Source organism: Pseudophryne corroboree, chromosome 12, assembly GCF_028390025.1.
Source record: "Pseudophryne corroboree isolate aPseCor3 chromosome 12, aPseCor3.hap2, whole genome shotgun sequence".
Classification (NCBI taxonomy): domain Eukaryota; kingdom Metazoa; phylum Chordata; class Amphibia; order Anura; family Myobatrachidae; genus Pseudophryne; species Pseudophryne corroboree.
Genome location: NC_086455.1, coordinates 23,035,806 through 23,062,420, shown reverse-complemented (window position 1 = coordinate 23,062,420; position 26,615 = coordinate 23,035,806). Strand labels below are relative to the sequence as shown.

Genomic DNA, 26,615 nt, shown 5'->3' with positions numbered 1-26,615 from the left:
CTCTGTTGTAGGGCTTGTAAGAAAGGTGTGGCAGATGTACAGTTGGAGAGGATGAAGAGATTGGCGGCAGCATTGAGAACATATTAGAGTGGAGGGAGGCCGGAGTCAGGAAGGCCAGATAGGAGGAGGTTACAGTAGTCCAATCTGGAGATGATCAGTGAGTGGATGAGGGTCTTAGTAGCATTTAGGGTGAGAAAGGGTGTGATCCTGGAAATATTTTTCTTGCAAAAGGTAATGAATGCTTGGTTTCAAGGAGAGGGAGGAGTCTAAAATAACTCCAATACAGTACACTTTGGGGCTAGAGGACATGATTGAGCTGTCAGTAGATAATGAAATTGTGGGAAGTGAGGTTATGCGGGAGGGTGGGAAGATGATCAGCTCAGTCTTAGACATGTTAAATTTAAGAAAATGCTGGGATATCCAGGAAGAAATAGCAGAGAGACAGTTGGAGATATGAGTGAGGAGAGAGAGGGAGAGGTCAGGTTAGTAAAGATAAGCATAGAGATGATATTGGAGGTCAAAAGAGCTTATGAGCGTACCTAAAGAGGACGTATCAAGAGAAAACAGGAGAGGTCAAAGAACAGAACCTTGGGGGAAACCTAACACTTGGGGGAGGTGGAGTCACGGGAGGAGACAGAGAAGGAACGGTCAGAAAGGTAGAAAGACAGCTAGGGGAGGGCAGTATTACACAGACCAAGTGAGTGAAGGATTTGAAGGTGGAGAAGGTGGTCCACAGTGTCAAAAGCAGCAGAGAGTTCAAGGAGAGTTTGTAGAGAGTAGTGGCCCTTGGATTTGGCAGCAAGAAGTTCATTGCTGACTTTTATGAGGGAAGTTTCAGTGGAATGCAGCAAATAAAAGCATTACTGAAATTAGCCAAACAGAGAGTGGGAGGAATGAGGAAAAAAAGGTGGTAAGATGGTAGTAATTTATGAGCTTAAAGGGTTTGGAGGCAAAATGTAGGAGAGAAATGGGTTAGTAGTTGGAGAGGGTTTTAGGATCAAGAGTAGGTTCTCTGAGAATTTGAAAGACGAGTCATACTCAAAGGCAAAGGGTACAATACCTGTTCTATATTGTCTTGTACTGTAAGTGCTGTTTTTTGTTTGCTCATTTGATCATGTACTGTGTAATGGGCGCTGCGGATCCCTTGTGGCGTCCTATAAATAAAGGCTAATAATAATAATACCGCCCATGGTGTCACATTCACTGAATTGAATTTTAAATACATCTCTTTAATGAATCAAAGAATAAGAATTACACCCGAGGTGCAGAAAATGAGACTTTTTTTTTTTACTGTGGACTTTTGATGCAGACATAAGTTGACGCAAGAGCGCTGATGCAGCTACTACTGTATTGGCGTCCATCTCCGATTCGCCCCCACAACATGTATTATCCAGACACGAAGAAAGGAGTTGGCTTAGATGAGTTCAGTTTAGACATTTATTAGAAATAAAAACACTATATCAAAACAATAAACACAATACAAATTGAAATAGTATGTACCCTTGGACACTGCATAGATATGCTGTATCAGGCTCCTATCAGCTTGTAGTAATTTGTATCACATCAATAGCAGAAATGTTTAAGAATATTGGAGTTATAAACACTGATTGCAGCAAGATGATTTTCCAATAAATCAGGAACTATTTCATAGACCAGGACCCGGCTGGAAGGTTTATTGGAAATTCATTGTGCTGCTATCTGTGTTATTGACACCAATACCTTTAATGATGCTGCTGTTGATGTCATAACAATTACTATGCACGGAGCCTGATATAGCCCATCAATACCTTGTTCCAAGGTACATTCTTTTTTCATTTTTACTGTGATTACTGTTATTTTATAGCGTCTATTTCTAATAAACATCTAAACTGAACTCTAAACCAACTCCTTTCTCCATGGCTAAATAATTGAATACATACATACAATATTCAGATTGATCTAACTGATCTTTATTTTGCAGCTTGAATTAAATAGGGTGCCAGTGTATGGCTTTACAATGGAACGAGGCACACCAGAAGAGAAATGGTGGGAGAGGAAGATAATTAATGTGATGCCGCATTAAAGGATGCTGTAGGGGAGTCAACTGGGTGACAGGTAGACCACACAGAAGGAAATCTGTTGTTCCACTGATATCAGGAGGATTGTGAAGTATTTAGCAGCTAATGTCTCTCTACATATTACTTCTAAAAGGTTTTTTTCTACTGTGAGACCTAGTTTGAGAGAACGTCTGAACGTAAAAATATGGTTGAGGTATCAAAATAAAGGTCATACCATGTAGATGTGCCAGTAAAAGAGAAACATGCTATTGGGCCAATGGTTTGGGTGTTGCGGAGCGGCAATATTCCCATGCAGTGTCGGACTGGGGCATGAAGGGCCCACCGGGGGAATGCAGTTATAGGGGCCCATACTTAGGGGTGTGGTCAGCCTACAAAGGGGGTGTGGCCAGCCTCCACAGAGGCTTGAAATACACAATCATTTAGTGCAGTGTAATGCAACATATCTACCATGTATAATGCAAGTGCACAGTCTGGAGCCTGATCCCTAGAGGAAGGAGCGGGCCCTCAGGCAGTGGGGCCTACCGGTAGTTTCTCCTGTACCCCGGTGGGCCAGTCCGACCCTGTTCCCATGTAAAGTCTATGGGAGAAGTGTGCGCGAGCAATGTAAACCTTTGCTCTACCACTAGATCCAAAATATCCACTTTATTTGCTTACCTTGCAAAGGGGATCATTGCCCTTATCTACATTAGGTGCTCAGTTCAGTGTCAAACTTGTACCCCTTTTCCACTAGCTCTTTTAAACACGGGTAAATGCGCGGGGGCGCGCATTTACCCGTGTTTTTCCCTAGTGGAAAGGAAACGGGTCCCCCGGCGGATCAAGTGATCCGGGAATCCTACCCTGGTAGCTAGCCGGGTTGAACACGTGTTCAACCCGGCTAGGTGTCTAGTGTGATCGGGAGCCGCGTCGAGGCGACACGGCTCCCATTCACAGTGCATAGGGAGGGTGGCGCTGGGAGATCATGTGATCTCCCAGCGCCGCCCCTGCCGCGTCACTAGCGCGTCACCAACCCGGCAATTGCCGGGTTGGTGAGCGCTGTCTGCAGGGGGCTGTAGCACGGGTCGCAGCCGTGTCAGACGACACGGCTACGACCCGTGCTACACTAGTGGAAAAGGGGTATTGGTGTGTGCATGGTGATCTATGATCAGCCCTAAAGTACGTTAATACTTTATTGTAGACTTACCCTTAAGAGAATGTTTCCCCGCAGCAACAAAAACAAAACAAAACCCCCCCAAAAATATAAGAACCTTACCGGAGGCGATGGATTGAAAAACTAACCAATTATGACGGGTTTCCACTTGATGTGGGCAAGAAGGTTGCGTTGCACAGTCTAGGGGAAAACTTAAGTACATAAACCTGTTATGATATTTTGTGGCACCTTCACTGAAAACTAACTTTTACCACACAAGTTGCCTACAATAATATGGCTAGTATTGAACAGATTGCAGTGGTGCTTAAAATTAATTCATCCAGCATTAGTCAGATATAGGGGTCATTCCGAGTTGATCGCTCGCTAGCAGTTTTTAGCAAACACATAGTCGCCGCCCACAGGGGAGTGTATTTTTGCTTTGCAGGAGTGCGAACGCCTGTGCAGCAGAGCGCCTCACAGATGACCTTAGCCACTACGGCACCCAAAGTCCTTCCTTCATGCAACACAGATGTCCCTGGCGAATGGGGCACTTTGCGAGGGGTCACCCTGTGGACTTTCCTCCTCCAGCAGTGGCTCCCAGACAGTGAGGACAGAACCTGCAGAAACCAGCAGTGTACACAACGCATAGCAGGGGCACAGTTGATCCTCTGGCCAGTCACTAGACCCAGGCCCTCAGCAGAACCCATTAGAAATCATCAACGCAGACTGCGCCCACCACTGATCTCTGGAGACCTGTTCTGCAGCTGTTGGAGCACCCCTGGCACTGTCCACCGTGTCCCTTGCCAGCCCACACAGGCTCTCCTCACTGTTACATGGCTGCTACTGCTGCCCAGCTCTTACCCATCTGTGTCTTTTAAGGCACTGGGTTACTTTCCCTACTAAGCCCCGTCTCCTGTAGCCTTGCTCTCATAGGTCCACATCCCTGGGGAGCAGACTTCTGCCTTACATCATCTTCTCCCAGTCAGCATGGAGGCAAGAAGCCTGCTCATTTAGTTGCTGGGGCCCTTAATAGAGTCTTCTCCCCTGTCACTGACAAGGGTGTGGATAATTGGGTCGACAGTAACTAGGTCGACAGTCATTAGGTCGACCACTATTGGGCAACAATGACTAGTTCGACACCTGAAATAGGTCAACATGGTCATAGGTCAACATGGAAAAGATCGTCATGGAAAAAGGTCGACATGCGCTCGGCACAGGTTATTATTCCCTATGGTAGACCACGTGCATCGTAAAGTATGAAAAAGTTTAAAAAATGGGGGGAAAAAATTGAAAAACTCATGTAGACCTTTTCATGTGTAGACCTTTGCCATGTTGACCTAGTGAATAGGTTGACCTAATGACCATGTCGATCTAATGCACGTCGACCAATAGTGGGTGACCTAATGAGTGTCGACATCATATGTCTGCAAACTTGGTCCTCATTACCCCCACACAGTGCATGTTTTGCAGGTCACCCAGCAGGTGCACAGGTGTATTAATTACTCACTGACACATTTTAAAACGTCCGCAGGTGGAGTTAATTATTTCACTAGCGATTCTGGGGGTAATTCCAAGTTGATCGCAGCAGGAAATTTTTTAGCAGTTGGGCAAAACCATGTGCACTGCAGGGGGGGCAGATATAACATGTGCAGAGAGAGTTAGATTTGGGTGGGTTATTTTGTTTCTGTGCAGGGTAAATACTGGCTGCTTTATTTTTACACTGCAATTTAGATTGCAGATTGAACTCACCCCACCCAAATCCAACTCTCTTTGCACATGTTATATCTGCCTCCCCTGCAGTGCAAATGGTTTTGCCCAACTGCTAAAAAATTTCCTGCTGCGATCAACTTGGAATTACCCCCTCTGTGAGGAGACCTGCAAAACATGCACTGCATGGGGTAATGAGGACCGAGTTTGCAGACCTATGCTGTACATCCACAGCAAGCCAGGGCTGCTCTCTGCCTCAGCTTAGCCTTGAAATTATTTTTTCATTGCTGACAGCTGTGCACAAAACACCAGGCATGGGGCACTTCCACTTAGATACAGACACAGTTTAATTCCAGAATGGAAAATTTGCTTACATATCTGTAAATCTTACACAGTAACAGCTTAAGTCCAGCCTGGAAAGTTTGCATACACATATATTTGTTAATGTTACACTGTGTTCTTTCATGCAGGGCAGACTGCTATGTAATATTAGTCATATTTTCCTTCACTAGCCAATGCTAGAAACAGCTTTTAGACCTAGTCCATAGATGGTGTGAAGGCATTAACATGTAAGCTCTGACAGAGACAAGATCTATGTGTCTGTCTTGTTTATCGAATATGCCAAGACAGGCAACGTTCCACATGAAATGTATTAATAGAGGAATATTAATCTGGTGCAAAATGGTCCATCACACACCAGTACGACTAAATATGTCAGCACAGGATTGTAGAGGAGAAATAATGACATCAGGTCATTTGTAATATGGGCGTGGCTGCATTGTATCTTCAGGTGAGTATAACATAGTAGGTGTGGAATTGGAAATAAATACAACATATCCACGGAACAGACAAAAAATGCAGTTAATCTACAACAGAAGGGAGCCTAAGCAAGGTAAGAGGTTTTTTTTTCCCCTCCTGTACAGGAATTCCTACAACAATCACAGCAGCATTTCAATGCAGATCAGAATTCTGTTACTTGTGGATATTTTGCCTGTCTGTCTGGATGTTTTCTATGTTACAGTCACTATACTGTAAGTGGTATCCAGGATTTAACACCTTGCAATATTCAATTGTACAAATCTGAGCAGCTTCATTAACTCTCTATGGTTTTCTTTATGAGAATAGTTTTTATTATGATGAGGATGATCAGGTGTTTATAAGGATTAGAGAATACTTTCTGAATCCTTTGTATCCTAACGCAGGACATACACCGTACAATTATCTAGCAGATAGTCTGCCAGATGTGGCTGGTTGGAATGAAAGTCTGGTAATGGATGAGAGCAAATGACAATTGACCATTTGCTCCCAAACACTGGAAAATGGACAAAATCTGTAATGGATTTAACCAATTTGTAGGAACGACAGTTTTTGTCCATTTTTCAGTGTTTGGGAGCAAATGATTGATTGTCATTTAATCTCATCCATTACTAGATTTTAATTTCAAACAGCCAGATCTGCCAGATAATTGTATAGTGTATGCCAAGCTTAAGATCAGTTGCTAACCAGATTTTGCATGCAAACTGCACAAAATCTGTGCCATACTTGCCTACCTGATCCTCTCCATGAGGGAGAAAATGCTCTGTTCCCGGACTTTCCTGGTAATGTATGATTGCCATCACCTGTGGTGAGCTAGGTAATTGATAAGAAAGGTGTTTCACCACAGGTGATGGCAATCATACATTACCAGGAAAGTCCAGGAACAGAGCATTTTCTCCCTCATGGAGAGGGTCAGGTAGGCAAGTATGCATTAAACCTATAACAAACTGCATTCATTTACTGATTTACATGCAGAAAAACCAGGTGACATTGACATGGCACACTAGTAATGCAACTTTCAGACATACCACCCAGGAATTTTCAGGTCCGTGACCCTGGTCGGGAGTAGAGTTGTAGACGGGGGACTTACGGGGGTTATTCAGAGTTGTTAGCAAACCAAAAAAGTTAGCAATTGGGCAAAACTATGTTGCACTGCAGAGGGGAGAGGCAAATGTAACATGTGCAGAGAGATTTTGATTTGGGTGGGTTATATTGTTTCTGTGCATAGTAAATACTGGCTGCTTTATTTTTACACAAATATTTCCAAATGTGAAATATTGTAGAGCACCATTTAAAACCATATAATACAACTTGTTTTTCAATAATCAAATCTCCTCCTTCCCTTCTTTACTGTTGAAATATTGCTAAAATTTGATAGAAAATGTAATAAAAAAATTATATTACTGGCATGTTTCATAATGATCGATAAAATATTCTTGCAGATTTCTGCAGAATATATTTAAGGGTAGCGTTTTTTTTTTGTTATGCATGTCTTATGCCAGGTTTTATTATAATAGGTTAAACGTCTGTTTCGTAGAGAACTTGTGGGGCTTTATTTTTTGGTAAGTCCCATTCCATTTCAATATTTCTTATAGGTATTTTGGAACTTCCTTTTAGTATGGTCTTTTAAAGTTTTTGATATTGTGTATTATGTTTGTAGCGAAGAGCAAAACTCCTGTAATTAGGATTGAATGACAATCCACTGTTTTTGGCCAATATCTCAATTTTTTTAATTTTAATTTTTTTTTTAATTGCAAATCTTTTATCAGTAGTTTATAAAAAAATCTATCTTTACCAAAAATGTTAAATGAAGTAAATGTGATTTACGTACCTTTTGTTGAGTTAGATGTTACATTTAAAGACATTTTTTTTTTTTTTTCAAAATTGTCATTTAAAATTTTGTTCCACATTTTCAGTGTCCCTTTCACAGGCTGGATTAGGATTTTGAATACACTAAAATGTTACAGAACATGAAATTCATCTTTTTTTAAACTGTATTGTACTGTGGCTTTCAGATAACACTCTATGGGGTGTATTCAATTATAGTCGGAACTGCCGTCTTATCAGAAAGACGTCAGTTTCCGTCTTCTTTTTTAGGTCGAATCGTGATTCGACTTATTCAATGGGGCTGCCGTTTTTCCGACAGGTTGGAAAACACATGGATTGGCGGATTAGCCGCAGATCCACTTGTTTTGTCAGCTTAGTGCCGTTTTTGACAATGTCAATCCGACTTTAAAAAAAAAAAAGTCAGATTGACATTGTCGAGAATGGCCAAAACCTGTCGGATTTGGCCGCAAATTTAATACTGCATTGTCGGATCCTTTCCGTCCGCACCATGCTGGCCACAGCTTCCTCATCCACCGCACCGCAGACCGCAGCATCCTCAGCACTGCAGCTGCTAAATACTGTAGGTAATCTTACCCTGCTGCCTTTCACCCTCCCGTAGTCCCTACTGTATGTCCTTGCTGTCCCTCTCTCTGTCCCTATGTCCCTGCTGACACTTTCCCTGTCCTTCTGTCACTCTCCCTGTCACTGCTGTCACTCTCCCTGTCCCTATTATGTCCCTGCTGTCACTTTCCCTGTTCTTCTGTCACTCTCCCTGTCCCTGCTGTCACTCTCCCTGTCCCTATGTCCCTGCTGTCACTTTCCCTGTCACTCTCCCTGAATTTTGCCTCATTCCATGTGGCATAATGTGAATTTCGGCTAATACAGTGTGGTATAATGTGAAAGGGGCACCAGTACTAGATAGTATAAGGGATCCTACTATTGTGGTGCATAATGTGTATAAAGGGTAAATGGTGTAGTAAACTACACTGAAGGACACGCCCCCTTTTGAGTGATCACGCCCCTTTCCCGGAGGCGCTTGCATAATATTGCAACCTTCAATTTTCCATACCCCCACTTCAAAATTTCCACCTCTGCCACTGTACGCGCGTGTGTGTGTACACACACACACACACACACACACACACACACACACACACATATTTCTAGGTACAGAAACAAAAGGAGGGGGCGCACATAGTGCAAATCACTTTTATTTAAAACAGGTAAAATCCCTTTAACAGAGGATCCACATTAACACATAGGATCACTGTGACATAGAATCCACATTAAATGAATGAGACTCGTACCGAGGATCTCACCCGTGTGGACTGGTTACCAGATGATGTATACAAAGTAAATGCTCCAAACCTGCCGGTAAGAGCCGTGCTGCACTAGGAACCGGGACCTCACACCGCGCCAGCGGCTTATGGAGGCCTCCTGACGAAGCTACATCCGAAACTAGTAGATGCGTGGCCTGCTAGACGTACCCATCTCCAAGCTGACCACCGGTATGTGCCTTCTGCCTGTGTTGGTGTCCCGATGAGCCACGGCGTTGTCCCAGAAGCCGCTGCTGCGGTGTGAGGTCCCGGTTCCCAGTGCATGACAGCAATGTTGAGCCTGTCACCCACACTAGGACAATATTCCAAATTAGTGGATATTTACCAGTGAAAGCTGCAATATGGAGAGGAGTAATGGAACATGTGGTACATGTGGAGGAGACTGATAGCAAATATACTGTATGTGGCACTTTCCTACCATCTCCTGCCAATCTTCTCCAGCAGCTGCAGGACACGCAACTCTGTGCAGTACAGACTGCCGCTTCCTGCATCCAAGGAGTTAAATACTATAAATCAGACAGCACGGATCTATCCTATTTAGTGACTAACTGCAAATGTATAATATACTCGGGAGTAGTGACTGTGGGAAGCAATACAGGTTTTCATGTCCTGATCTAAAGTGCACACACCACTGTATTCTTTGCATCAATTGATGTTTGTACTGTGCTATTGAATTACCTGCCCTGTAGTAAAGTCATACATCACATGTAACTCCTCTGACAGAGCTTATAAAGATAATATCTCTCCTCTTTCCAGTGTTGTCTTCAGTTCAGATTCTGACTCACTTTATAGTCAGTCCCAGCCATTGTATGCCATACTTCAGTGCAACTGCAGAATGGGGATAGTCAGGCCAAGGTGCACTGAGCACGTTTCATCTATTGCTGTGGGTGCTATAAGCAAATATGAGGCGGTAGTGGGTGTTCCAGTCACCCAGAAATCCCCCTTCCCCATAAACTGCCCAGCGGCCACTACATGCAGCACAGATCTGGGGTATTCGTGGTAGGGGGAACCACGTTACTGTTTACTTTCATAGGCGTGCGCAGCACATTTTATTAGGGGGTGCACGACAGGAGTGGCGTGCCTAGTCCCGCCTACTGGGTGTGCCTAGCCCCACCCAGTAGGCCAGTACACAAACATTATTGGATGTATATAGTGAGTGCCGACCACCAAATATTATATATATATATATATATATATATATATATTATCTCCACGTATTATAATGGCACTCACTGTCCTGTTACCAACCACCGGGGTGCTATCCTTCCATACTATAGCAAATACTGGCTCTCTGGGATGGTTTGCTGCTTCTCTCCTCTATGCATCAAGAACCAGCCGCCCCCCCCCCCCCCCCCCCCCGTGCGCACGCCTATGTTTACTTTACTGGGAACCACATCCCAAAAAATCCCAGGCCTGGGCTGACTAGTTAGGGGAGGTTAATGTGTTGGTGGGGGACCCCATGAATCAAGTTGCCCTGCTGGTGGAGCCTGGTGCTGGTTCATGGAATTATGGGGGACCCCTACACATTTTTTCCCTGTATTTCCAGTACCAGCTCATTGGCAAGGTACTGGTTGTGTGTGTGTGTGTATGTATGTATGTATGTATGTATGTATGTATGTATGTGTGTGTGTACATATATATATATATATATATAATAAATATATATATATATAATCCATAACAGCCGGCACTCCAACTCTAAGTCCACAACAAGTCTCCGTGCAACAGTGAGAAATCCCATACACTCCTCCAAAAATCACGGCACTGGAGACGATTTGTATGTAAGCAACAAACTTGTATTAAGGTAAACGCACGTTTCGGAGCTTCAGCTCCGTCCTCAGTACCTCACAAGATAAGACTAACAACCATACAAACAAAAAACATACATTTAAATACCTGTGTGAGGTGCCGCTGATCACCGCCGCTGTCCACCTGGACGGGAGCCAGGTGGACAGCGGCGGTGATCAGCGGCACCTCACACAGGTATTTAAATGTATGTTTTTTGTTTGTATGGTTGTTAGTCTTATCTTGTGAGGTACTGAGGACGGAGCTGAAGCTCCGAAACGTGCGTTTACCTTAATACAAGTTTGTTGCTTACATACAAATCGTCTCCAGTGCCGTGATTTTTGGAGGAGTGTATGTATGTATGTATGTATGTATGTATGTATATATATATGTGTGTGTGTATATATATATATATATATATATATATATATATATATATATATATATATATATATATATATATATATATATATATATATAATATAATTTCTTTGAGTGCCGGTCACCAACCAATCTCTCTCTCTCTCTCTCTCTCTCTCTCTCTCTCTCTCTCTCTCTCTCTCTCATATATATATATATATATATATATATATATATATATATATATATATATATATATATATATATATATATATATATTTATTTTATTCTCTTATGGAGAGGGGGGCACCCTATGCATTTTCTTAACTAATAAAATCTAATTTTATGTAACCCACTGCTCTATTTAATTGCAGCCTAATATGACTGAACTTGCACACTATTGAACATGACTAAACACGATTGCATAGACCATTGGAAATTACAATTCAATCAAACATGATTCTTAGTAAATGTGAATGTTTGATCTTGAAAAACTGTTATGTATCCAGCAATGCTCATCATCTTTAAACTCACCCAAGCAGTATTCTTAGTTAATTTCCCCCCTATAGTCTACTAAAATTTATCTTTTTTCCGGATCTCTCAGTTTATTCATGTTTTCCTTCTATTATATAAAGCGCTCTGATTTTAGGGTAGATTGTTTCTAAAATCTGAGTGAGTCCCCCCTGCCTCGGCCACAATTTACAGCCACATCCTTTCCAAGATGCTATTTTAGAAGCTTGAATTTGAAACTTCAGATGTCCGCTTCTTGTGCATCATTAAGTAATGTGGGCTGAAGAACACGGCTGTATCAAGGATGTATGTTTTGCTGTAAATGCTTTGTCAAGGTCAAAAGCAAATATTTAATTTATTTAAATCTTCTTGCACCCTGATGGAGAGACACACGTTCCTAAATATAGTAGCCTGCAAGCTGCCTGCAGAGGCGTGATTTCAGCAGTGTGATTTCAAAGTAGAAATATGTATGAAGGTAAAACCAAAATCAGGATGACTTAACTTAAATTTTTTTTAAAAAAAATGGTGCTTTAGTTCTTGAGACAAAATTATGCTGCTGCCGTATATATTGCAGGTACATACCTGCACAGGGGCTCACATAGCTTCTCAGCTGGGCATGGGGAGTATATGGAACAATAAAGCCCAAAAGAGTGTTAGCAAGACTAGTAATTGAGGGTGATTTAAGAACTCTCTCTCTCTCTCTCTCTCTCTCTCTCTCTCTCTCTCTCTCTCTCTCTCTCTCTCTCTCTCTCTCTCTCTCTCTCTCTCTCTCTCTCTCTCTCTCTCTCTCTCTCTCTCTCTCTCTCTCTCCATAATATCCCTTTATCCAAAATCAGGATGACTTAACTTAATTTTTTTTTTTCAAATTGGTGCTTTAGTTCTTGCGACAAAATGATGCTGCTGCCCGTATATATTACAGGGGCTCACATAGCTTCTCAGCTGGGCATGGGGAGTATATGGAACAATAAAGCCCAAAAGAGTGTTAGCAAGACTAGTAATTGAGGGTGATTTAAGAACGCACACACACACACTCACTCTCTCTCTCTCTCTCTCTCATATATCCCTTTAACTCAGGACATGAATTACACAGGTTCTGTGGCTGATTATGCAGGCTTGTAATCAGGCAGCTTCAGAACCTGTGTTATTCAAGAGTGTCCCAGTTTAGAGGGATAGTATGGTAAGCCTATAAATAATAGTCCTTTACACTTGACTTTAACCATGAGTTTGATGATTGTGTTACTAGTTATGAGGAAATTGATTTGCCTGAGTTCCGATGATAATTTGAGATTTGTACCCTATTCAGCTACATGGGTGAGGTGTTGAAATGCTTCTTGTGCGCTTTTCCAAGCAAACAATTCTTTTGAAATACACATTCTCTCCACCTTTACCTGATTTGCATATTACACAAAACAGAAGGAAAGAAACCCCTGTATCATCCCTGTAATAAAGGACACATATGAATGGCACAGGTTCTGTGGCTAATTGAAACCTGGTGAAATGAACACTTGAAGTCAGGCAGCCACAGAACCTGTGTAATTTCTATGTGTCCCTTATTAGTTATTACAGGGATGATCTAATTGTGGGGCACTCTTCATTGCATACCTCCCAACATGACCCTCTGCAGGAGGGACACAATGCTCTGTTCCTGGACTTTCCTCTTAATTAATGATTGCCATCACCTGTGGTGAAACACCTTTCTTATCAAATAACTAGCTGAACACAGGTGATGGCAATCATTCATTAAGAGGAAAGTCCAGTAACAGAGCATTGTGTCCCTCCTGGAGAGGGTCATGTTGGGAGGTATGTCATTGTTAAAACTTAACTTGTAATACAAAGGAGGATATTTATCACAGCTGGCAGAGAGATAAAGTACCAACCAATCAGCATCTGTAATTTTTCACACACAGCCTGTAAAATGTCAGTTAGAAGCTGCATACCTCCCAACATGACCCTCTCCAGGAGGGACAGAATGCTCTGCTCCTGGACCCCCCCCCCCCCCCCCCCCTCCCCTCCCCCTCCCTAATTTATGATTGCCATCACCTGTGCTGAAACACCTTTCTTATCCATTGCCTGTTCAACACAGGTGCTGGTAATCATAGATAATGTGAAAAGTCCAGAAGCAGAGCATTGTGTCCCTCCTGGAGAGGGTCATGTTGGGAGGCATGAAGCTGATTGGTTGGTATTTTATCTCTCCAACCTTTGGTAAATCTCTCCTTTTATCTCTCACCACTTTCTGAGTCTTCAAGCTTTGGTAAATCTCCTCCATAGCTTAAAAAGTAGCGGACTAACAAAACACACGAATTACACCGCTATGTGCTATCATGAGATATTAATATGTTCTTCTAATACTTTGTTTGCGTGCTGAGTTCAAATCCTGTTTGATACATGTGTCAGTACAATTCTTAATGAACACATGAAGTTTAAATATCCTCACATCACGATCGAATACAATAAAGTATACATAAATTGTAAATCTATTATTGGTTATTAAATGCTTTTGAGAGTCTTATATTTTCAGACGGGATACAGATAATATCTGTTGGCATGTACACTAAAATACACTTTGGGGGAGATGTACTAAGCAGTGATAAAAGTGGAGAAGTGAGCCAGTGGAGAAGTTGCCCATGGCAATCATTCAGCATTGACGTAACCTTTATAATTTGCATACTATAAGAGTATACAGAGCAGCTGATTGGTTGTCATGGGCAACTTCTCCACTGGCTCGCTTCTCCACTTTTATCACTGCTTAGTACATGTCCCCCTTAGTAAATTAACAATCAACCCCTCAGTAGTGACTTTTTGGAATTTAGTCACACCTCCCAGGGTGAGTTTTTCACTTATTTTACCTGCGCGTTGCCAGGGTTTTTTTGTGTGTTGCTGGGATTTCATGCACTGTGTCATGCTTTTTGCCAAGGGCTTTAGGCACGGATCTATGCTCGTTCCCACGGGAATGCTCATTGCCTTAAGGAATGCTCATTGCGTATGGGTAGCTAGGGATGGCCATCGACGATTCATAATCGCCAATGGTCTGTGACCGATGTCGTATACTTTTACAATTGAAGGTGGAAAACCAGATGGTTCCCCGCCATCGATGGTTCAGTGCTACTGAATTTATATATATTTTTCTCTCAAAGTGTCAGGGCACGGAGCTTAGCTCCGCCCCTGACACCCACTAAGCCAGGCCCCCTGGTCCGCCCGCATTTGTACTGTAAAGCAGGGTCGACCATCGATGGGTAAAACCATCGATGGATACGTTCCAGATGGTTTTACGCCATCAAGGTTATCCATCGATGGTGACCATCGATGGATAACCCACCGATGGCCATCCCCCGGGTAGCATTTCCTGGCAGGCACTAGCCCGCCAGCACTAAAATCCTCTTTCCCCGTCTTCCCTTGTACTCCATTTAGCTGACGGAGTTTTGTGGAATGACGTGATCGCGTCATTCTGCAAAAGTCCACCGGCCGAGCGGAGTAGAAGGAGGAGGGAAGGGGAGCAGTGGCATGCCTCGGAAAATTTCCGGGGTAGCCAGTCTGCACAGCGCAGCTGGCCCCGTAAATTTTCTGGGCATACCACTGAAGCGGTTAAAGGGTTACATGTATTAATGCATATCTGTTTGGAAATAAGAAAATAATACATTAAGGTATTGAGGTGGATATTTATCAAAGCTTGGAGAGACAAAAATGTGAGAGATAAAGTACTAGCCAGTCAGCTTCTGCCTTACATTTTAGACTGTGAGAGAGAAAACCTACCAACCAATCAGCTCCTATCTGCCATGTCCCAGGTTCTGTTTGAAAAATGACAGTTAGGAGCTGGTTGATTGGTAGTTTATCACTTCCCATTTTATCACTCTCCAAGCGATGATGCATCTAGGCCTGTATTTGATAAATACCCCCCTTAAACCCTATTTTAATACACCACTGTCAGGTCTGAAGAGACTGATATCTGTTGCTTATATGGATATTTAAACATTCTATAACAGAGCCATAAAATGAATCTAGAGCAGTGATTGTAGAGACGTATTTAGGGCAGTATCCAATTACTCTTGGTCTTTGACCACGAGTAATTGCTTTGTCGAGGGCTATCCAATTAGCCACTATAAGTCAGCAGGGCTGTGGATGGTGAAAACATATAGGTTTCACTGAACTTGTGTGTTTTCACAACCTGATACTTTATCGTGGGTAATTGGATACCCACATAATGTATATTACCTACTTATTGAGAGACAAACACTGAAGAATAACATCTATATGGAAGGAAGTATATATAATTTAATTATAAATGGCGTTTGAGAAAATAGACAATAGGATATACCGTATATACTCGAGTACAAGTCGACCCGAAAATAAGCCAAGGCACCTAATTTTACCACAAAAACCTGGGAAAACGTATTGACTCGAGTATAAGCCTAGGGTGGGAAATGCAGCTCTAGCCGTACACAGCCCTCTCACTGCCAGATATTCCCCCACAGTGCCAGATATGCCCTCATACTGCCAGATATTCCCCCACAGTGCCAGATATGCCCTCATACTGCCAGGTATGCCCCCACAGTGCCAGATATGCCCTCATAGTGCCAGATATTCCCCCACAGTGCCATATATGCCCTCATACTGCCAGATATGCCCCCTCAGTGCCAGATATGCCCCCCCCCCACCAAGTGCCAAATATGCTCCCCCTGTGCCAGGTTCAACATTTCCTCCCCGCTCCCCCGCTGTCTTGTGAAGGAGGGACACGGAGAGCACAGCGCGCGCCTCTCCTGTGTCCCACCTGCGTCTCCGGCGGTGGGTCTGTTAAATGAAGTGCCGGTTCGTGAGCCAATCGGAGCTCACGAACGGGTACTTCATTTAATAGACCCGCCGCTGCCGCCGCCGACGCAGGAGGGACACAGGAGAGGCGCGCGCTGTGCCCTCCGTGTCCCTCCTTCACACTGACTCGAGTATAAGCCGAGGGGGCTTTTTCAGCACAAAAAAAAGTGCTGAAAAAGACGGCTTATACTCGAGTATATACGGTAAGTGTAGTTAAATCATTTTGTAAATAATATAACTTGATCTTAATAATTCCTGCTTCCTGACTGGAATATAAATTCTCACAAGTATAAAGATTGGAGAACATACATAGGCACCGTTTGTATATGGCTATGTGGATCTGAGAAAATAATGCTACATCCCTGTGGGTGATTCAAAAGGGTATCTGGACTATAGATCTACACTAAAAAGGTCTACAGTCCATAGTATCCCTTTCAGACTGCACAAATAACCCAATATCGAACCAGTATATTGCCAGGTCGACGTGAATCGCTGTGTGTTCTTAAGGGGTCACTCCCAAATTCCCGGGTCAACTGACCCGGTAATTGAACTCGGGAATAAAGAAGGGTTATTCCCGGGTCAGGCGCATTGTGAATGGGTTACCTGAGTCGAAGCGACCCGGTACTCGTTCACAGCATAGGGAGAGGTGGCGCAGAAATGAGCTCATCTCTAAGCGTCTCCTGCGCCCCCGGCCCCCATGCTGTCGTGGTCCCTGCCTCTGATGGCAACCCAACCCGGTAAGTTTGCTATCTGAAAGGAGTTATAGGCCTACCACTAAAGGGAAAACATGCATTAGGTTGACAGGGTCAAAATGTCGACATGTAAAAGGTAGACTTTTTAAATGGTCAACATGGTCAAAAGCATACCTCCCAACATGACCCTCTCCAGGAGGGACACAATGCTCTGCTCCTGGACTTTCCTCTTAATTTCTGATTGCCATCACCTGTGCTGAAACACCTTTCTTATCCATTAACCTGTACAACACCGGTGCCGGCAATCATAAATTAAGAGAAAAGTCCAGAAGCAGAGCATTGTGTCCCTCCTGGAGAGGGTCATGTTGGGAGGTATAGTCAAAAGGTCCACATGGTCAGGTTGAACTCGATGGACAACTTGTCTTTTTTCAACCTCAACAACCATACCTCCCAATGTGACCCTCTCCAGGAGGGACAGAATGCTCTGCTCCTGGACTTCCCTCTTATGATTGTCATCACCTGTAGTGAAACACCTTTCTTATCCATTAATCTGTTCAACACAGGTGATGGCAATCATAAATGAAGAGGGAAGTTCAGAAGCAGAGCTTGTGTCCCTCCTGGAGAGGGTCATGGTGGGAGGTATGCAACAGCTATGACATGTCAACGGTCGACACACATATGGTAGACACCATTTTTCTTAAAGGAAATTGACATTATGTTTATATTTTGATATTTATATACTTACATTTTTTTTTTACTTTTTCATACTTTACCATCCACATGAACTATGATTGGAAATAGTAACCTGCACGAAGGAACGCAGTACACTAATAGGGCTGAATTGTGGCAGAAAAGTTACAAAACACCCCCCAAAAAAGGGGGGCTACCTTTTTTTGTGTCTACTATTTCCATGTCGACCTTTTGACCATGTTGACTTTTTTTTATACCATGTCAACCTTTTCTACTGGCTACCTATTTTGTGTCACCCTTTTGACTCTGAAGACCTAATGCATGTCTACCATTAGTGGTAGACCTATTGACGGTACAGTAGACCTGTTTTAGTGCAGATCTAATAATCCACCCTCTTTTGCTGCTAGTGAAAGTAAAGGTGATACAATTGTAACTCTTTTTGGAATATCTGTTATATTCTCATACACTTTTTCGCTACCAGCAGAAGAATAGTATCCAAATATATGATACTTGTAACACTGAGATAGTCCGCAAACTTATAGGCCCTACACATATGGCGATGTGCCGCAGAGGTGCCCGACGGCAGATACGGGTGACCCGGCGGCGGGGGGGAAGTGAAGTTTCTTCACTTCCACCGTCACCCGGCTCCATAGCAGTGCATGCTAATATGGACAAGATTGTCCATATCGGCCTGCATGCATAAGCGACCCGGCACCAACGTTGAACGAGCGCAGCGCCACACATCGTTTATCATTGGTGCCTACACACTGAACGATATGAACGAGTTCTCATTTATTAATGAACGAGAACGTTCATATCATTCAGTGAAATTGCCTAATGTGTAGGGCCTATTGGAAATATATACTAATTGAGGAGCAGAGAATTATTTTCTGGGATACAGAGACAAATTTTAGGAGACAAGATTATTATATTGAAATAAAGACAATAAACAGCATTATTTTCAGCAATTCATTAATCTATTTATACTTTTAATTCCTGTTGTTCTGTTTCGATAAGGAGAGTGCCTGGCTAGGCACAAAATCTATATAAGAGTCTTACATTTTTGTGATTGGTTGAAGTTATCATCAGTTGCTAGGCAGATCAGAGTTTTGAGTGAGTTGTAATTGGTTAGGGTCAGCCTATCAGTGAGTAAAGGGGGAAGTGGGGGGTGATTTAGTGCATGTAGAGTAGAAGCTTCCAGATTTGCTTCCTCTTGTCGGTTGGAAGCCCACCCACCCACCTACCCACCCTATTGGCTCTCTAATTTGGCTCTTTTCAATTTGGCTTACTATTATCTTTCTTTCAGACTTAGTGGGCGGGAAGGGTCACTTGTAGCATAAGTGGTGTTGTGGGGCACTTACCCATTTTGAAGGACGGCAAGTGTGTCCTGCCCTTGTAGGGGGGCGATGGGCTCTTCCTTGGGGAGCGTCCTCAGTCTGCTATAGGAAGGGGTGGTGAGACCTTCACAACACAGGTTATGCTGAGATATATATATAATATATAGGGCGTTTCAGTCGTACCCATTCTAGTTGGGGCGTTTAGTCGCCGCCATTTTTGTAAGATCTGTGACTAGAGCTGTTTAGTGGTAGCGTCTTCCTGGCCACCCCCTACAAGTGAGGTCATTCCAATTAATAAATTCAATGACCATTTAACCCAACGCAGTTGTGTCCTTGTCTTTATTTTAGTTGATAAGACAGCTTAAAGTGTATAGTTAATGTCATACACAATAAATTTAATAAACTGCTTATTTACTTTGCTTCATAATGGCCCTATAATAGGGCACTTTGACATTGCAAATCAAGATATTAAGACACCATGACCTATTTGCATTATAATTGTGGGTATTGTTACCAGGTATTAGAATAAACGTAATAAAGTATGATTTTATTAATTCGATTTAGAAGTAAAGCACAGAAGAAGAAAAAAAGCAAGTAACTGTGCACTTGGGTAAAGCCATGTTGCACTGGAGGTGGGGCAGATGTAACATGTGCAGAGAAATTTAGATTTGGGTGGAGTGTGTCCACACTGTAATCTAATTGCCATAGAAACATAGAATTTGTCGGCAGATAAGAACCACTTGGCCCATCTAGTCTGCCCCTTTTTTTTTTTTTTACAATATTTTTTTTATCTCTAACCTTAATTGATCCTTATTCCTTTGTAAGGATATCCTTATGTCTATCCCATGCATGTTTAAATTGCTCTACTGTCTTAGCCTCTACCACCTCCGATGGGAGGCTATTCCACTTGTCCACTACCCTTTCTGTGAAGTAATTTTTCTGCAAATTTCCCCTGAACCTCCCCCCCCTCCAGTCACAGTGCATGTCCTCGTGTCCTATTGCTTCTCTTCATTTGGAGAATGTTTCCCTCCTGGACTTTGTTAAAACCCTTGATATATTTGAAAGTTTCTGCCGTGTATATAAAGCTGTATAACATTTGTGGGCTACATGCAAAAGCAGCCAGTGTTTACCCTGCACAGAAACAATATAAATGTATTAGCTCCCCTTGCATTGCAACATGGTTTGTTCCATAAACAAAGTTACTTGCTTTTTTTGTGCCTTACTTTCAGATCAGAATCAGGCCCAATTTTTTTGAAGGACCTCATTTATTTTGGGACGCGCCATTGTCTATTCCTTTATTTTCTGAAGGGCCCCCTACACTAGAGCGACCACATGTCGGAGACGATCACCCCGGGAGCCTCCCGGCGGGCAGGATCGGCCAAGATACATCGTATTCTGTCCTTTTGCATACGATATATCTTGGGCGATCCTGGGTGATCCCAGCCATGCCCCCAGGTTGGACCTGATTGAATGTGGAGCACATTCAATCTGGAGGATCCGATCCGATGCTCACAGGAATGCGCATTAGATCGGATCAGATCAGAAACACCTAAAAAATGCCCGATTTCATCCAATATATTGGTCCGAATGCCCGAAATTGGCTGAAACCGGGCATTATCGCACTAGTGTATGGGGCCCTTTACATTACTCAGCCTTATGATGGAACAAAATGAATATATGGCATTTACTCAGCAGCACTTCTCCTACTATTTCATAGGTTCTCAAACTCGGTCCTCAGGACCCCACACAGTGCATGTTTTGCAGGTCACCCAGCAGGTGCACAGGTGTATTAATTACTCACTGACACATTTTAAAAGGTCCACAGGTGGCATGATAGAAACCTTCACATATATAAAGGGTTTTACCAAGGTTCAGGAGGGAGACATTCTACAAATGAAGAGAAGCAAAAGAACACGAGGACATGCACTGAGACTGGGGGGAGGGGAAATTTATGGAAAAATTACTTCACGGAAAGGGTAGTGGATAGTTGGAATAGCCTTCCATCAAAGGTGGTAGAGCAGGCGTTCCCAACCTCGGTCCTCAGGGCACACTGTCCAGATTTTAGTGATATCCAGGCTTGAGTACAGGTACAGGTAATTAGTACCTAGTTATTTTGATTTAGCCATCTGTGCTGAAACCTGGATATCAGGAAAACCTGCACTCTTAGTGTGCCCTGAGGATGGAGGTTGGGAATGCCTGTGGTAGAGGCTAAGACTGTAGAGCAATTTAAACATGCTTGGGATAGACATATGAATATCCTTACAAAGAACTGAAGATCAAAAAGGGCTGAGATTATCTAAAGCAGAGGTTCTCAAACTCGGTCCTCGGGGGCACACACAGTGCATGTTTTGCAGGTAACCCAGCAGGTGCACAGGTGTATTAATTACTCACTGACACATTTTAAAAGGTCCACAGGTGGAGCTAATTATTTCACTTGCGATTCTGTGAGGAGACCTGCAAAACATGCACTGTGTGTGCCCCGAGGACCGAGTTTGAGAACCTCTGATCTAAAGGATAAAAAAGGGGCAGGCTAGATTGGCCAAGTAGTTCTTACCTGCCATGAAAGTCTATGTTTCTATAGACCCTACTATGAATGTTTAGTTATATTTTAATTACTTTAGACTCTCTCCTGTGAACTTCCCATATGCACAATGAGGTTTAAACTTCCGACTTGTTTGGTAATGTATTAATGCAGTTGCTCTCCACCTTGCCTGCGATGCCATGTACTGTAACAGCCTTTGTTAGTAAAAGAATTCAGTCTTAAAAAATCCTTTTCATTAGGGAAACTTGAGAATCTGTTTTCAGTTTCTTAACGTCACATTATGAAATACAGCGCTATACACCTCATCAACTAATCTGTCCTTCTTTTACAATATATAATTGCCTGATAATCTGCAGTATTGTGCAATGTGTTTCTATATGATTATTTTGCCCAGTAAATGCATCACATTCAGGTTAAACGGTCAAACCTGAAGAACATTTTTTTTCTGGAACAAGTACAGAATTTACACCACAAGGTGCGGGGTTTCTCTTTTGATTACAACATTGTACAACACCATATTCCCCCTATCAATAACTTTTGGCACGGGTTCGGTTCGTCGGAATCCGAACCCGCCCGAACTTCACCTTTTTTTGCACGGGTCCGAGCAACTCGGATCCTCCCGCCTTGCTCGGTTAACCCGAGTGCGCCCGAACGTCATCATCCCGCGGTCGGATTCTCGCGAGATTCGTATTCTATATAAGGAGCCGCGTGTCGCCGCCATTTTTCACTTGTGCATTGATCGTGAGAGGACGTGGCTGGCGTCCTCTCAGTTTCTATGTTCAGGGGGCTGCAAATATCTGTGCTCAGTGTGCGGCAAATATCTGTGCTCAGTGTGCTGCAAATATCTACGTTCTCTGCCTGAAAAACGCTCCATATCTGTGCTCGGTGTGCTGCAAATATCTGTGCTCAGTGTGCTGCATATATCTGTGCTCACACTGCTTTATTGTGGGGACAGGGGACCACCAGTATTATATAGGAGGAGTACAGTGCAGAGTTTTGCTGACCAGTGACCACCAGTATTATACGTTCTCTGCCTGAAAAACGCTCCATATCTGTGCTGCATTGTAGTATATATAGTAGGAGTACAGTGCATAATTTTGCTGACCACCAGTATATAATATATAGCAGTACGGTACAGAAGGCCACTGCTCTACCTACCTCTGTGTCGTCAAGTATACTATCCATCCATACCTGTGGTGCATTTCAGTTTTGCACAGTTTGCTGACCACCAGTATATAATATATAGCAGTATGGTACAGTAGGCCACTGCTCTACCTACCTCTGTGTCGTCAAGTATACTATCCATCCATACCTGTGGTGCATTTCAGTTTTGCACAGTTTGCTGACCACCAGTATATAATATATAGCAGTACGGTACAGTAGGCCACTGCTCTACCTACCTCTGTGTCGTCAAGTATACTATCCATCCATACCTGTGGTGCATTTCAGTTGTGCGCAGTATATATAGTAGTAGGCCTTGCTATTGATACTGGCATATAATTCCACACATTAAAAAATGGAGAACAAAAATGTGGAGGGTAAAATAGGGAAAGATCAAGATCCACTTCCACCTCGTGCTGAAGCTGCTGCCACTAGTCATGGCCGAGACAATGAAATGCCATCAACATCGTCTGCCAAGGCCGATGCCCAATGTCATAGTAGAGAGCATGTAAAATCCAAAAAACAAAAGTTCAGTAAAATGACCCAAAAATCAAAATTAAAAGCGTCTGATGAGAAGCGTAAACTTGCCAATATGCCATTTACGACACGGAGTGGCAAGGAACGGCTGAGGCCCTGGCCTATGTTCATGGCTAGTGGTTCAGATTCACATGAGGATGGAAGCACTCATCCTCTCGCTAGAAAACTGCAGTTCCACTCCTAGATGGGCCAGGTGTTTGTGTCGGCCACTTGGGTCGCTTAGCTTAGTCACACAGCTACCTCATTGCGCCTCTTTTTTTCTTTGCATCATGTGCTGTTTGGGGACTATTTTTTTGAAGTGTCATCCTGTCTGACACTGCAGTGCCACTCCTAGATGGGCCAGGTGTTTGTGTCGGCCACTTGGGTCGCTTAGCTTAGTCATCCAGCGACCTCGATGCAAATTTTAGGATTAAAAATAATATTGTGAGGTGTGAAGTGTTCAGAATAGACTGAAAATGAGTGGAAATTATGGTTATTGAGGTTAATAATACTATGGGATCAAAATGACCCCCAAATTCTATGATTTAAGCTGTTTTTGAGGTTTTTTTTTTAAAAACACCCGAATCCAAAACACACCCGAATCCGACAAAAAATTTTCAGGGAGGTTTTGCCAAAATGTGTCCGAATCCAAAACACGGTCGCGGAACCGGAACCGAATCCAAAACACAAAACCCGAAAAATTTCCGGTGCACATCACTACTATATAAACAGTACATACAAACTGTACATCTATACATACATAAATACACATATATGGCCAGGTATAGTGTAGTCCGAGTTGGCTGGAGAGTCAGATTCCCGGCCGAACTGTGACATTTTTTCAAATCGGCAATCATTTACAAGGGCGGGAATCCTCACCTCCTGCCAACTCAAACTTCATTACATCCATCCCATACTGATTTTTGTTTATATAATGCACAGTAAAACTAACCCGGCTAGATTGCACAAAAACCCCGGACTGGTTTGCTGGTTTCCGGGCTGCTGTGTGTTTGTAAGTACCAATCTGCCCCAGCAGAGGACACCTCTATCCTGATGTCCTCACAATATTGTGCCAGCAGTATTTGTATGTACAGTGTGTGTGTGTGTGTGTGTGTGTGTGAAAATATATATATAATATAGTCACAAGGCACTTCGCACCCCAAACCTGGGAGTGGTAAGTGCAGTTTTGCACCATAGTCATAGGAATGGCAAGTGCAGTGGATTAGCATCTTTAGATATTTCAATTAACCTTTTTGTGATCACATCTTTTCATTCACTCCTGTATGTGTGTCAGCTGCTTTCTTAGTAGTTTTGCTGTAGTTATGCTTGTTGATTGTCTCACCTTTAAAAGCCATAAGTTAGTTGTCAGCAGAGCCGTAATTAACTAGACGTTTTGGTGCCCTGTGCCAGAGAGAGAATTGGCGCCCCCCACTCCCCCATTTTTCCAATAGGAACATAAGGTGCATGCCTCGTGGGGAAGAGGCATGACAATATTGATCTCAGAGAAAGCCCATGCTATGATGCCCCTTCCCACATTTTATATTATATATATTTATATAAATAATACACACACATTTATATAGACCATTGCCAGAGAATGGATTTGAACACAAATTCTCTTTATACCACATTCCTGCATTTAACTTGAGAGCTCGTTATTCAGTTACAATACCCTTTAATAAATAACACATGTCAATGTACTGCCATACCCAGGACTCAAACCTATAACCTGTTGAATTCTAATCAAACTCCCTACTCATTGAGCTGTTTGATCCTGCATGAAAACTATGAACACTATATGAAGCTACTGGTACTTTGTAAAAAATAATAATAATCAGCATTGGAATTGAGCAGATCTATGTAGTGTGCAGCCACACATCCAATCCCTTGCAGCCACACACTACATAGATCTGGTGTGGTATGGAAGGTAGATAGTAACTAGGTCGACCACTAATGGTCGACAGTAACTTGGTCGACAGGATCTCTATGTCGACGTGGTCTCGGTCGACAGGTCAAAAGGTCGACATGAGTTTTTATGGGGGGGGGGTTTGGTGTAGTTCTCTCCGTACAGTGACTGGGAACCCCAATAAGTGCACTGTGAGCCTAATTCAGATCTGTTCGCTCGCTAGCGTTTTTTGCTGTGCAGCGATCAGGTAACTACTGCGCATGCATATGCACCGCAATGCGCAGGTGCGCCGTACAGTTAAAGAGTGGATTGTTGTTGTGCACTGGTTCTATCGAAGAAACCATTCGCACAGCCGTTCGCAAGGAGCTTGACATGAAGAGGGCGTTTGTGGGTGGCAACTGACCATTTTCTGGGAGTGGTTGGAAAAATGCAGGAGTGTCCAAGCGTTTGCAGGGCGGGTGCCTGACGTCAATTCTGGACTCGAATAGGCTGAAGTGATCGCAGTGGCTGAGTAAGGTCAGAGCTACTCAGAAACTGCACAAACTGTTTTTGTACAGGGCGGCTGCACACGCGTTCGCACACTTGCAATGCTAAAATACACTCCCTATAGCCAGTGTCTATCTGTTCGTAGCGCTGCAAAAAATAGCTAGCGAGCTAACAGAGCTGAATTAGGCCCCATGTCCCTCGCTTTGCTCGCCATGCTTCGGGTAAGGTGCCTCGCTGCGCTCAGCACAGGTTACTATTCCCAATCGTAGTCCACGTGGAACAACCCAGTTACTGTCGACCTAGAGACCGGATCCCACATACTGTAGGTCTGCTCAGCCGCAATGCTGATCATTTTTTCACAAAGTACAAAGAAAGCTTCAAATAGTTAGAATTCTCTACCTTTCTATGCAAGGGCAGATAGCTCAATGAATACAGTGTCTGACTGCAATGCCACAGGCAATGGTTTGAATCCTGGGTATGTCAGCATCTTGAAATGTAATAACTGTGACTGAATAACAAAAATCTCAAGTTGAGTTCATGAATGGTGTATTGGCAATAGAAGTGGTCAGGGTAGGAGACGGGGGCGGTCAGGAGATGCTGGGCTTTAAAAAGGGGGGAAGTTGCAAGTGAAAGAAATTAAAACAGATAATTGACAAGTGCTGCAAACAGTGCCCCCTACCCTGCAGTACTATGTGCAGTGCCCCCTCCGCACACACCTAGTTACGGCCCTGGTTGTCAGGTCAGCTTTAAACCAGTTGGGATACCATAAATTTTAAGTCTGGTGTAATAGCAGTTCCACATTCCTAACTCTAAATAGAGTAGGACTTGCAGTATATTGGGGTCCCAGGACATTGTGCTGCAAGCTTAAATGTATTGATCAATTCATGATCTAAAACCCCAACTGTTTGTTATGGAGTTTATTAAGGTGACTGCTGAGCTCTGATTTTAATTTATACA

At 43.1% G+C, this 26,615-nt stretch overlaps 1 protein-coding gene across 4 annotated transcripts in view; it reads left to right on the top strand.

Moving 5' to 3' along the window:
* Positions 1-5,221: 5,221 nt before the first annotated feature.
* The window catches only part of LOC134981324 (carbohydrate sulfotransferase 9-like), an 80,381-nt gene continuing 58,987 nt past the window's right edge, over positions 5,222-26,615 (top strand). Inside the window, exon 1 of one of the 4 annotated variants that reach the window (XM_063948669.1) lies at positions 5,222-5,782. In XM_063948669.1, coding sequence (XP_063804739.1) covers positions 5,746-5,782 — 37 coding nt within the window. In that variant the 5' untranslated portion in view covers positions 5,222-5,745. Of the gene's footprint in view, positions 5,783-6,668; positions 6,752-26,615 lie in introns of those variants that run through there. The other 3 variants (XM_063948667.1, XM_063948666.1, XM_063948668.1) reach the window with 3 other exon arrangements.